This window comes from Cryptomeria japonica, chromosome 8 (assembly GCF_030272615.1).
Source record: "Cryptomeria japonica chromosome 8, Sugi_1.0, whole genome shotgun sequence".
Lineage (NCBI taxonomy): Eukaryota > Viridiplantae > Streptophyta > Pinopsida > Cupressales > Cupressaceae > Cryptomeria > Cryptomeria japonica.
Window position 1 is genome coordinate 649,463,388 of NC_081412.1, and position 15,228 is coordinate 649,478,615.

Sequence of the window (15,228 nt, forward strand, 5' to 3'; positions counted from 1 at the left end):
TTAGTATTCCTATCTCTTGCCTGTAACCGATTCTCCCTTGATTTCTATTTCCAAAACATTTCTTCCTTTGATAAAACATCTTCATACTCCATCAACAATTCTTTTTCTCTAAGAAATTCAATCTGAGACATTCCACTCTTAATTACTTTTTCATTTAGAGATTTCAACTCCCCTTCAATTCTAACCTTAGTCTAAATGATGTTCTTGAAATGTGTCATGTTCCATTCAATTAGTCTTTTCATAACATGTTTTAACTATGATATGAAGAAAAACATATTATAGCCTTCAAATTGTTCTTTCTTAGATTTAATTAGTACTTTTTTTAGGTAAATAAACCTATATTAAATATTTGCAACTACAAATATGTTTCAATTTTTTAAATTAAAATTAAAATATTATAAAAATGATTTTAAGATGGGTCATGTATTTCTACTAGGGAGATCAAAATATACTATTTTATTATGATTCTATCAATTAAAGTTATTTGAAAAACTTAGCACTAGAATGATTAATCCTGATGGGATACTAAAATAGAAATTACTCATTTCATTAAGGGGAAAATAAAGGAAAGAGGTATGGGTTGAGTCTTTTTTCTCTTTTTTCACTTCTCCCTCTTTAGTTATATTTTCCTTTAAATGGGGTATGGATTGTTAGAAAAAGCTTGACATCATAGTCAATTTGTATTCTCTACTCTCTTTCGATGTCATTTCCATATGTAGGGATTTAGGATTCTGTTAGAAATTTATATTATATATATATATTTTTTATAAAATCTTAGCCATTTTTATTAACAATGCATTCAGGTTTTCTATTAAATTTAATTAATCTCTAGCTATATTTATTTCCTCTCTAGAGTGAATAATTCTTTCAAAATTACTAGGTGACCAATTTTACAAAGTCAAAAATAATGAATCAATCAGACAAGAAAAAAATATTCAAAAAAGGATGGATACACATATCTACACTGAACAATTTATTTAATATTTCTTCAAAAAATATATAATGAAAGCTTCACAGCTAATATAACATACAATTGTAGAGCACTTATTTGTATCTTACATTCAAATTTTGTATTCCTTTAAAAAAAACTTTCATTAAACTTAAAAAGACAATGTAAATGAATTTCTTGCAATATTATGTCATGTAAACTTTATTAGACTTATTTTGCTAAATAAAAGGCTTTTGCAGAAATGAATTAAGTACAATGAAAAAATATACTAGCTCAAAAATTTAATGTTTTTTCTGCATGTTAACACTAAACCTATACAAAATATTGTATTTGGGCTAATAAATTCAATACTCCCTATTAGCAAGCAAATAATTGTATACAAATCCGAGTTTGTCTATGAAGAATTCAATCTTCCATTTGGCTAAAGGCTTTGTTAGAATATTAGCTACCTAATGATCAATACAAATGTAGTAGCATTTGAGTAGTCTACTCAAAACATTATATTTAATGAATTGATATCTAATATGTATGTAATTTGATGTATCATGAAATACTACAGTCTTTGATAGTTTCACACAAGTTTGATTATCATAGTTAATGATCATGGCATCTCACTTTTGATAAAAACAACCCTATAAGTAACATGTAAATTGCATTGGCCTCACAAACAGTAGTACTAGTTACGAAGACAATCTAAATGAATTTATTACAATATTCTATCGTGTTCTATGTTTACACTATTTTGACTAAAAATGTAACCTTCAAAAGTTAGCTTTACTTACAATAACATTCCTATAATTTATAGTGATGAGAAGGACAACAATTTTAAATCCCTAATACATATCTACACTTGATTAGACTTTTTTGGCTAAATAAAAGACTTTCCCAATAATAAATTAACTAAAATAAAAAATATACTAATTCAAATACTTAATCTTCTTTCAACATGTTAATACTAAACCTATAAAAAAAAACTGTATTTAAGCTAAGAAATTCAATATTCCTTATTAAAAAGAAAATAATTGTACACAAATCCATGTTTGTCTACAAGGACTTCAATCTTCCATTTGGTTAAGGGCTTGGTTAGAATAATAACTACTAAGTGATCAATTGAGATGTACTAGAGTTTGAGTACTATGTTTAGAATATTATATCTAATAAATTGATATCTAATAGCTATGTGATTTGATGTATCATGAAACACTAGATTCTTTGATAGTTTCACACAAGTTTGATTATCATAGTAAATGATTATGGGATCAAAATTTTGATAAAAGCAACCCCATAATTAATATGTACATCCAACTAGGCTCATAAATAATGGTACTAGTTAGTATGTACTTTACCTTTATTGTGCTTAATGCCATTGAACTTTATTAATGAAGATACCATTCATGAACTAAAGCTAAAGCCATAGTATGCATCGATATTCCTATTTATTGCACTACCTACCTAGTCAATGTCTATATACCCTTATAACTTCACTCCACCATCTCCAAGAGAGTTTAGATGGCACTCCACCATGTTGTTTAAATATTTGAGAAGAAATTTTGTTGCTACCCACTACTCCAATCTAGGATCCACTAGGGACTAACTCAAGGTATTCATTGCAAAATATATATGGTCTAGTATTGACCAACTATATCAAGGAACCCATTAGTTACCTATACAATATGAGAACAATCAATGTTGAACTTGAAGGTGTTACAAACTTTATAGTAGTGAGCATATGCATGACGATAAGTCTACAATCCTCCATTGAAATTTCTTCATGATCACATGACTATTAACATTATGTTAATGAAAAGTTAAAATTTATATCACACATGTGACAATGGTATATGCAATAATAAAACATTTTGATGGAAATTCTTCGAATTGATTGATACTTAAAGTGAAGTGATAATTTTGGTTGCTAAAATAGATCTACAAGTCTGTTATAAATATACAAGAATATAATCATTTCACTCAAAGTTTATGACATGTGGATCATTAGATAATAGTTGAATTTTAAGAAACTTAGCTTCTGGAACATGAATTTTAAATTTTTAATAGCTTAACTAAATCATGATATACTGAGCACATTGGAACGTACTACACCATGGGACATAATCAAAGACAAAGAAATCCAAGGAAACGTGTCATATCTAGATCATCTAGGACTTTCACAGTGGCTGGCAGAAAGATTTAAAATTAAATGTTTGTTGAGATTAACAAATTATTTAAACTAAAAAATTAATTGAAATTAACAACGCCGGTCATTGCTGGAGTTCTTGTCAACCGCTACATATCTTATTGTCGCAAACAATTTCTTGCACGACAAAACATTTAACTACACACACATAATACACAAAACGCACTTGAAGAACGTCCAAACTTATTGTTGGAATTGCTAACAGAAGCATCATACCAAGGCTTTGAGCGATAGCCAGAAGATGGAGCAGGAGTAGGCCAATGTTGTTCTGAATCTCCAGTCCACTCTGATGACTCTGGTGCTGGTGCAGGTGCAGGCGAAGCAGTTGGACTCTCATCCTCAATAACTGTCATTTTGAACTTCATACCGTTTTCGCAATCCTGCCCCACACCAGAGATAACCCATATATTCCCGCTTTTCTTAATTTGTAGATCATCGTGCCCGCTCTCAAACTTTCCAGAGATGGTTTCATTAACACAGTTTGCAAATGATGACCCATTTACTGCTAGCACGTTGTGGACTCCCTTCGGATAGTTGAAAACTGTAACACCCACCAAATACACATTCAGATAAAACGGGTATTAATTTTTATGAACAATCAAAGTCAATACAGACGTTCAAATTCATACTAAAAAATATCATAGCAATGCATAAGTATATATAAAAGAGAAATTGGACGGGAATGAAATTACCCAGTCTGTCTCCGACATGGAATTGTTTGCCTTGTACCCAAGCCTGGTAGTCAAAGCCAATTGTCCATCCCTTGTCATCACCTACTGTAAAAACGTTGGCAGCATCGACGGGGTCACATACCATAATCATTAATGATAGCGAGGCCAGCCTTATTAGAGAAACGAGACTTTTAGTTGCCATTGAATTCTGCCTCGAATCCTTTCTTAAATGATTACAAAGTTTTTCACAGGCTGAAGATGGATGGGATTGAGTGGGTGTGCATGAGCATATATAACCTGCTGTCTGTGAGTAATGATAATAAAACCGGCGGCAGCCGGAGTGCCGAATGGAAGATACAGAATCTCTTCCTTTTGTTGATACGCAAAATCGAAACGGATGATTAGCCAAGCGAATTCCGAAAGTTTCCACGCGTCTCGTGGCTCTTGCCGCCGGACAAAAGAATTCATGCACTCCTAACAATTAAAATTGTTTCGTTAATTTTGAGTATTCCTAATAAACAACTTTTTTTAAATGGTTCATAGTTATAAATAGTTTTAGATTTATGTATAGGTATTTAAATAATTATAATTTTATTTTGAAATAATCATTTAAATTTAATATGTAGAATTATAATTATATATATCTAATACAAATATCATGAAATATTAGTATAATCTAAAAAGCGTATCATAAATCCAATTCATAGATATTGGTTTAAGGTGCATAGAAGTTATCTTTATCAAAAATAAGTAACTCCAGATTTGATTATAAAAAACTTAATTGATATTTTAACCATTAATGTTCTACACGCCATCAAATTTTGATATTATTTTCATGCATAAAAGAGATTTGGCTTACAAGTAGCTCAAAAAACATGGATGATGTGAGAACTAGCACAAAGTATACATCTTTTTATTCCCATTTATGTTTGGGTGTAATTCTTATGAGTTAAAAAGTTTTTATTTATATTGATGTTAAGAAGGCTAGATGATATTATTAATATCATTCTATAATTAGAGTACATGAAATTTATCATGTTCCTATAGCAATTTCTTGTGTTTCACAAATTATCTAAACATTTATTTTCAATTGAACTTATGTTATCTTATATAATCTATGTAGAACTTTTAAAATTTATTATTGTACAAATATATGATCCAAAGGGTAAATTAATTTTTGTTATAATAGTGTAAACATTTACAATATATGGATAAAATTTAAATTTTAAATTAATGTGTTTAAAAAAACTATGCTCAATTTTGTCATTATTAAGTGGAAGAGAATTAGGGGTTGATTTTGATCTTGAAATATTTTGAAAATTCATGTCAAGCTAGATACAAGTTTCAACATTCGTATGTGTTTTCAAACCTCTTGTAAGAAACAAAATTGGAAAATCAGAAATAGAAATATTTAAAAGCATAAAATAGAAATAAAATTCTAATTTTCAATATAACAAGAACATCTCCATAAAACTAAAATGAAAATGATGATTTTTATTCGTAATGTCAATCCAAAATAGAACTCAAATTTTGCACACATTAAAAAGAACATGTAAATAAATGAAATTCATTATAACAATGAGTAACATAAATCTAGGGGCCCAACAATCTAGTTTGTAGCAGTGGGAAAAAGTTTGTTTAGGTGATCTTTATTTTTGTTATCAATCATTCTCTAGAAATATCCATCAAAAGATTTTATTTCCTTGTTTTTGGTCCCAATTACATTTTCTCTATTTTCTAGAGTAGAAAAATTAAGATTATAGGAGGCCAAAGACTATGGGTTGAGCCAAATTTATTCACCTCTCTTATGAAGAACACACAAGTTTGTGATATTTTTGACAAGGGAAGAGTAAACCTATTTTCAAAAATTACTAAAGAGACGAAGACTTGTCATAACACTTTATGAAAAGTTGGAAGGATGACAAAGTCATGGTGGGGGGATGTAAGAAGAGAAGCCTCAAATCAACCTATAGTGCAAGCTACTATGCTCAAATGCAAAGGAGAGAAGGTCCCTCAATCAAGAAAAACAAACGTATAACGATTACATCTCTCTTTTCTTGGAGGAAGGTGAAAGATTGAAGAGGCACCAAAATGGGTTTAGTAGGAAATAGTTGCCACTAGAAAAAGATTAGAGGTCATCGTATCTTGAAGGGATTTTCCAAATGGAAAGTTATAACTTGAGTCCTCATAGGGTCTGACCACCCTTCATTGTGGTTCAATTTTCATCCTCTATACATACATAAAAAATGATATAATTATATGTTACACAATTCTAAATTATTTTTAATAATTTTTCATCTTCTAAAATTATCTTTATTTAAATTGATAGATGGATTGTACACATTTTATTTTTACTTGATGAATTAATTAACACTCCTTATACTATAGATTTAATATTTTTCTTTTTTATTGACATGTTCTAATAGTCATATATTGACAAGGCATGGATGTTGGATAACTTTTTCTTCTCTTTCTATTTGAGGAATAGTATCATCTATAAGAGAATTGATTTATAACAACTAGGTAGTTAAACCATTATAATATAACAATTGATACATATGTATAATTTTTTTAATTCATTGTATGATGAATTAATTATAGGCATATAGATGGTTTACTAGAATGTTATGGTAATTTTTTCTACTTTTTTTTATGAATATATATGTGAAAGGTAGTCTAGGTTTATATTTTAAAACATTCTTGGCTTGATTAGATAATATTATTTCTTAGGTTTTTTAATTTTTCTTTGTAAATCGCCGAAGCTGGAAAGTCTATTAAATATTAAAAAATAGTCAATACAGAGTTTTGAGTAAACAAACAAAACATGGGAGGTCATATAGCCGAACCTCCCATATGAAATCATAGTCTTGGGTGAAAAATAGAGCCTGTTATACTAACAAGACAAAATTGGCAGTATTAGAGAACAGAGAAAAATATTTCTATTGGAAAAGAAATGAAGATTTCCTTTCCTTATTCCTTTGGATCTTTGGTAGCTACTGGTGATCACCATTGAGCATGTTCAATTGCCTTTGAAAGTCACTCCACCAATTTTAAGATTAGCTCCTCATCATCATCTTCACTGGAATCTAGACTTCACTGACCATCAAGACATTCATCATGCTTGTATTTTCACACCCAAGATTCATCTTCATTCACATTTTCACCTATGACTTTCTCTGCCCAACCCTTCTCTGAGAACCCCATTACTTTCTTGAGAAAATATAATCCCCTTCTAATCCTAAATTCTCTTACCTCATAACTCTCCAGGCTCCATATAGTAAGGATTGGAAGCATTAGCACCTCCCCTATTTCAAATTTAACAAAAAAATATTGTCCTTGGAACAAAATTGTGAGTCTGTCATCCACCAAGAGCATAACTCTATCCAAGTAACCCAAAAAAGTGTTTTTAAAAATACAGTGACATAATTCTTTGCTACCACTTTCCTTTCTCCCATGGATAGTGTTGTGGCTAAAAACATTGTCAAGATATCTAAATTAGCTCAGTATCTATGGTCAACAAGGAGAAACTACGAACCCAAAATAGATTTAATTGCATGCAAAATTATCCTATATGAGTAATTGATCACCTCCCCCAAACATTTTTTGTATTATGTCTCCTAATAGGGGTATTTTTTTATTTTCTAGCCACTAGTATGATTGGAGAATCCATGCAAATGGAGAGAAGATCTTGAAGAAGGTAGAAAAATAGGGAAGAAATACTTGCTAATAGAAGAAAAAGATATAAATGCCAAACTTACACTCAACTAATATAAAGCCCAAATTTTGCTAGCTTCTCAGAAGAATTCTATCATAAATGCTATAATTGAATCCACCCACTTCAATATCCCTTCAAATCTTTGATTTGAAATGTGATATCCAACTTTCTAATTAAAACTAAATTTCAATCCAAACACCATCTTAAAGGAGAAAGAAAGGACAGATAGCAACCACTCTAAATTATTGGATGAGAGAGAGATGCCATCAGTTGAGAAGATGTTTAGTTTAAAATGTTAGAATTTATAACGCATCACTATCAGTTGTCACTCATCTACCTCCTCTCACTCAAATATTTAAAAAAATAAAAAACCATAAATATGCCATAGTGGATATGACTATTGAGCCAAACACTCCACATCATTGAATGGATACCCTACATCCCCACCAAAGGGTATAGTTTTGAACTAGAACTGCGTTAATCTAGAGAAATAAAGTCACCCCTGGGAAATTTTGAATTATATTAAAAATCAGATTTTCCTAACTTGTTAGCCATTGGCCAACCTCTCCTTTTAAACATTAATTCATATTCCTCATATTTTTAGTCTCTAAAACCTCATTGGCTCCATAATGGATTATTTTAGATTAAATTATTCATTTTGTAAACTTCTTTCAATCCCTCAACTTCTTTGTTAGCTATGATGTTTTCCTTTTTGTTTCCTTCTTGATAGATGTCATTAACTATAAATGCACGTAAGCATTTTAGCAGACTTAAAATAGTCTCCAATAGAGCTTTTAATTTTTAATTGAGTATTGAACCTAACCTCACAATATTAACCACTAAAGTTAAATCCCCTTTAATCTCCACTCTTTTAACATCCATTTATTTACATAAAAGAAGCCCAAGCTTTAGAGCATTGAATTTTGCAATGTTATTAGTGTTCTCCTGCAGAGGACTAGACAACCATCCTATAGTTTCTCCATTTGAATTTGGAATAATGCAATCTACTCTTGATGGTCCTAGATTTCCCTAAGAGGCCCCATAAAAATTAATTTTATGCCATCCTTCCTTCTAAGGTTTCCATTTAACCTATAATCTATTAGAGAAGGAACCTCCATCTTTATTTCCAATATGGAGAGGAATTCTTGGTCTTGCCCATGAAAATCTCATTTTCCTACATCCCATTAAGTAAATTTCCCATGAGATGTTGAGTTTAAAATAATCCTATTATTTATGGTCTCTACAATAGCTACTTCAACCTTGTTGGAAAAGAAAAAAGAAACATTTCTTTGCCCTAAAAAATTTCCCCATTTCACTTTCCATATTTTCCATATCAAAGATGAAGGATAAACTTCCCATAGACTACTAAGGAGGCCTTCCCACACTTTGATTGACCACATTTGAAGTAATGTTTCAATATCATTTGGAAGAGATGACACCCAGCCCAACTTAGTAGACATCCATCTCTAGCATTCAAATGAGAAGGGACATCCTAAAAAGATATGATCTATATTCTCTTCATTGTTCTTGCATAATATACTCCTTGATGGTCCTTCATAGCCAATCATTACAAATTTCTCTATAGCAAGGACTCTCTTTTAGATATCAGCCCATGCAAAGACCCCTACTTTAAGTACACACTATCTCCCCTAGCATAATTGGATAGGGATATTAGATCTCTCTATTTCCTATTAATTAGAAATAATTTTATTTCTATCCTTAGCATTATATCATCCATTTTTAGATCCTACCGAGATTAAGTTATCCTCTCCTTGTCTGAAATAAATCTTCCTCTACTTAATAACTTATGTCAACAAACTGATTTCTTCCACTGCTAAAGGAAGCTATGATAATTCTTTTCATTCCCATCCAAAAGTGGGGTCACCATAAGGGAAAATTACAGTATCTCACTTTATCTTCCTAGTGTTTCTTAAGAATTTTTTTAATGTTTTTTGTTGTGATCAAGTTGTCTATGCTTGGATAGCCTACACAATAATCCTCCCAAAATAAGCTTGACTTTCCATTGTAAATATCTAAAGATGCAAATCTCGCTATTATTGACTTGCATTTTAAGAAAAAAATCTAGACCCTAGATCCTTTCAGAGGATTTTTCACCAAGTAACTATTTTATAGGATTTGAATGATTCAAATATTTAGATTCTAAAATTCTGACCCATTTCCAATTTGATTCCTTTATCATTTTCTGCACCATTTTAGCCTCAAGAGCTATATTCTGCCAATTATGATCTTTCAACCCCACTACCCCATATTTCTTTGTCTTGTAAAGTTTATCCCAAGCAATAAGAGAAATATTGTGCTCATCCATCATTCCTTGCCAGAAAAAAATTCTTCATTTTCTATATTAATGATGTATTAACACCAACTATCAAAGAGAGGTAACATAGAAGATAAACTGGAAGTGAAGAGAAAGCTGATTTCAACATCAGTAACCCACCCACCCGCGAGATCCATTTTCCCTTCCAAGAATTTAATATTTTTATCTATCAATGATCCCATAATTTTCTATCCCTTACTAACTTGTCAATTGGCAGGCCCAGATATGAGAAAGGCATTTTGCGTTTTTTGAATTTTAAAAACTTTGATATATACTTTTACTTTTCTTGAAGGTCATGAAGAAGAAAACATTTGATTTTTCCCTTTTAATTTCTTGTCCAGATGCCTTTTCAAGGGACACTAATATTTTCATAAATTGCTTGGCTTCCTTTCTTTTAGTTGTTCCCAAGGGAATTGCTAATAAGTAGCCACAATGTCCCTATAAATTCTAATTCCTTTTATTAGACCCAAGGAATGTTTATTTTTAATGGTTCACCCTAAAGCCTTTGCCAACAAAATGAAGAGAAAGGAAGACATAGGGTTTCATTACCTTAAACCTCTAGAGGCTTCAAAGAAACCTCTTAAGGAACCATTTAGCAAAATGGAGAACCTAGGAGTTGAAAGGCATTCAAAAATTCAATTTATCCTTTGCACATAGAAGCCAAAGGCATGTAGAATTTTAGAATTTTATATAAGAGTCTCCAATCTACCTTATTATATGCTTTCTTTATATCTAACTTTATCAATCTAGGAGTAAATGTTTAAGCCTTTTTGCCGTTATTTTGGTCATGAATTTGTATAATGTATTACAAAGTGAAATTGGCATAAAGTATTGCAATTTCAAAGATTTGTCCTTTTTAGGAATGAGAACTATAAAGGAAATTTTGACTTCTCTAAGCAACTTCCCTAGAATTTCTTATTGCTTCTAGAGCCTTTGTCATATGTCTCTCTCTAATATGTTCCAATACCTTTGGAAAACCCTACTGGGAAACCATTTGCTCCAAGAGCCTTATTTGAATGTAATTGATTGAATGTAGCCTCTACTTCTAAAAGGGAAATCTGATCATTTAAACACTTGTTCTACTCCTTAGATAAAATCTGAGGAATAAATTGCAAGAAAGTATCTTGATCAAATAACATTGAGCCCTCCCTATTATTTAGAAATTTTTTAGGTAATTTGACTATATAACTTTAAATAGCTATAGGGTCCTCAATGATTAATCCTCTTTCCACCTCCAATCTAGATATTCTATTTATCCCTCTCTTTTGTTTTGTAATGTTATGAAAATATTTAGTATTCCTATCTCCTTCCTTTAACTGATTCTCCCTTGATTTCTATTTCCAAAACATTTCTTCCTTTGATAAGACATCTTCATACTCCATCAACAATTATTTTTCTCTAAGAAATTCAATCTGAGACATTCCACTCTTAATTACTTTTTCATTTAGAGATTTCAACTCCTCTTCAATTCTACCCTTAGTCTAAAAGATGTTCTTGAAATGTGTCATGTTCCATTCAATTGGTCTTTTCTTAACATGTTTTAACTATGATATGAAGAAAAACATATTATAGCCTTCAAATTGTTCTTTCTTAGATTTAATTAGTACTTTTTTTAGGTAAATAAACCTATATTAAATATTTGCAACTACAAATATGTTTCAATTTTTTAAATTAAAATTAAAATATTATAGAAATGATTTTAAGATGGGTCAAGTATTTCTACTAGGGAGATCAAAATATACTATTTTATTATGATTCTATCAATTAAAGTTATTTGAAAAACTTAGCACTAGAATGATTAATCTTGATGGGATACTAAAATAGAAATTACACATTTCATGAGGGGGAAAATAAAGGAAAGAGGCATGGGTTGAGTCTTTTTTCTCTTTTTTCATTTCTACCTCTTTAGTTATATTTTCCTTTAAACAGGGTATGGATTGTTAGAAAAAGCTTGACATCATAATCAATTTGTATTTTCTACTCTCTTTCGATGTCATTTCCATATGTAGGGATTTAGGATTTTGTTAGAAATTTATATTATATATATATATTTCTTATAAAATCTTAGCCATTTTTATTAACAATGCATTCGGGTTTTCTATTAAATTTTATTCATCTCTATCTATATTTATTTCCTCTCTAGAGTGAATAATTCTTTCAAAATTACTAGGTGACCAATTTTACAAAGTCAAAAATAATGAATCAATCAGAAAAGAAAAAAATATTCAAAAAAGGATGGATACACATATCTACACTGAACAACTTATTTTATATTTCTCCAAAAAATATATAATGAAAGCTTCACAACTAATATAACATACAATTGTAGAGCACTTATTTGTATCTTACATTCAAATTTTGTATTCCTTTAAAAAAAACTTTCATTAAACTTAAAAAGACAATGTAAATGAATTTCTTGCAATATTATGTCATGTAAACTTTATTAGACTTATTTTGCTAAATAAAAGGCTTTTGCAGAAATGAATTAAGTACAATGAAAAAATATACTAACTCAAAAATTTAATATTTTTTCTGCATGTTAACACTAAACCTATACAAAATATTTTATTTGGGCTAATAAATTCAATACTCCCTATTAGCAACGAAATAATTGTATACAAATCCGAGTTTGTCTATGAATAATTCAATCTTCCATTTGGCTAAAGGCTTTGTTAGAATATTAGTTACCTAATGATCAATACACATGTAGTAGCATTTGAGTAGTCTACTCAAAACATTATATTTAATGAATTGATATCTAATATGTATGTAATTTGATGTATCATGAAATACTATAGTCTTTGATAGTTTCACACAAGTTTGATTATCATAGTTAATGATCACGACATCTCACTTTTGATAAAAACAACCCTATAAGTAACATGTACATTACATTGGCCTCACAAATAGTAGTACTAGTTAGTATGTACTTTACCTTTATTGTTCCTAGAGTCATTGAATTTTATTTCTTACAAAACCAAGATACCATTAGCGAACTAAAGCTAAAGAAAATATATCAATTGATATTCCTATTTAATGCACTACCTGCCTAGTCAATGTCTATATACTATTATAACTTCACTCCACCATCTCCAAGAGAGTTTAGATGACACTCCACTTTTCGTTTCAAATATTTGAGAACATATTTTGTTATTACCCACTACTGCTATCTAGGATCCACTAGGGACTAACTCAAGGTATTCATTATAAAATATATATTGTCTAGTGTTGACCAACTCTATCAAGGAACCTATTGGTTACCTATACAATATGAGAATAATCAACTTTTAATTTGAAGATGTTACAAACTTTAGAGGAGTGAGCATGTGTGTGGCCATAATTCTACAATCCTCAATCTAAATTTCTTCACAATCTCATCAATATTAGCATTGTGTTAATGTAAAAATGAAATTTCTATCAAACATCTAATAACGATATATGCAATAATAAAACATTTTGATGAAAATTATTTTGAATTAAAAGATAGTGAGAGTGAAGTGATATATTTTGTTGCTAAAATAGAACTAAAAATTTGTTATAAGAATTTAATCATTTCATATGACATAATAATTAATAGATAATCATCCTATTTGAAAAAATTTAATTAAATAATAAAAGCAGTAAACATTTTAGAAAGCTTAACTAAATCATGATATATTGAAACCTCTGAGTATACTACACCATCTGACATAATTAAGTGAAAAGGGATGCAAAGAAAAGTGGCATAATTAGAAGCATTTTAAATTTTAAAAAGCTTAACTAAATCATGATATAGTGAAACCTGAGTATACTACACCATCTGACATAATTTAATAGAAGACTTTGACGGTGGGTGACTGAAAGATTTAAAATTAACGCTTTGTTTAAATTAACAAATAACTTAAACTAAAAAATCTGAAAATATACATTCCAGCATCTTTAATAAGTAATATTAAGCAAACATAGTTGATTTATATGGACGTTTTTTTATTTTATTTGTAGTTTAAAATGTCCTCTGTAAAATTCAAATATTGTTGTAAAAATTAGATCCAATTTTGGGAACGGAAAACGATTGAATAACACTATCTTAAAGCCAAATAATTTTGCGCATAAGCAAATTACATGATGACGCTTATCGAAACTGCGTTCAGGAACTCAGAACTGATTGCACAAAATTAACATGGCCGACCATATCTGGAGTTCTTGACTTCCGCTACATATCTTATTGTCAGCAACAATTTCTTGCACGACAAAACATGTAACTACATAGACATAATACACAAAACGCACTTGAAGAATGTCCAAATTTATTATAGGAATCGCTAACAAAAGCGCTCTACCAAGGCTTTGATCGATATCTGGAAGATGGAGCCGGAGTAGGCCAATGTTCGTCTGAATCTCCAATCCAGTCTGATGATTCTGGTGCAGGTGCAGGTCCAGGTGCGGGTGAAGCAGAAGGAAACTGAGCCTCAATTGCTGTGATTTTGAGCTTCAGATCGTTTTCGCAATCCTGCCCCACACCAGAGATGACCCATATATTCCCACTTTTCATTATTTGTAGATCGTCCTTCCCGCTCTCAAACTTACCACCGGTGGCTTCTTTAACACAGTTTGCAAATGACGACCCATTTACCGCTAGCACGTTGTGAACTCCCTTCGGGTAGTTGAACACTGAAAAACCCACCCAATACACATTCAGATAAAACGGGTATTAAATTTTATGAAACAATCAATGCCAATACAAACGTTCAATATTCATACTAAAAAATATCATACCAATGTATAAGTATATATAAAAGTGAAATTGGATGGGGATGAAATTACCCAGTCTGTCCCCAACATGGAATTCTTTGGCTTGTACCCACGTCCGGTAGTCAAAGCCAATTGTCCATCCCTTCTCATCACCCACTGTAAAAACGTTGGCAGCATTGACGGGGTCACATACCATAATTATTAATGATAGAGAGGCCAACGATATGAGAGAAACCAGACTTTTGGTTTCCATTGAAATCTGATTTGAATTCCTTCTTAAATGATTAGAAAGTTTTTCCCAGGCTGAAAATGGATTGGAGGGAGTGGGTGTTCATGAGCATATATAATCTGCTGCCTGTGATTAATGACAATAAAACCGGCGCCAGCCGGACTGCCGAATGTAAGATACCATAAAGAATTTCTCCTTTTGTTGATACGCAAAATCAAAACGGACGATTAGCCAAGTGAACTCCAAAAGGTTCCTCGCGTTTCGTAGCACTTACCGCCGGACGAAAGCATTCGATCGTCTCCAAAAAATTAAAATTGTTACGCTAATTTTGAGCATTCCTAATACAAATGTTTTCTTCAATGGTCGACAGTTCTAAATAGTTTTAGATTTCTTTTTCGTTTTTC

General features: G+C 30.7%; 1 protein-coding gene across 1 annotated transcript; it reads right to left on the minus strand.

Moving 5' to 3' along the window:
* Window positions 1–14,179: 14,179 nt before the first annotated feature.
* On the minus strand, window positions 14,180–14,791 carry LOC131069269 (mavicyanin-like). Its single transcript, XM_058004633.2, has 2 exons — window positions 14,668–14,791; window positions 14,180–14,514 (listed from the first exon to the last, which is right to left on the minus strand). Exons 1-2 carry the CDS (start codon window positions 14,789–14,791, stop codon window positions 14,180–14,182), a joined length of 459 nt encoding a protein of 152 aa, XP_057860616.2.
* Between the last annotated feature and the right edge of the window lie 437 nt (window positions 14,792–15,228).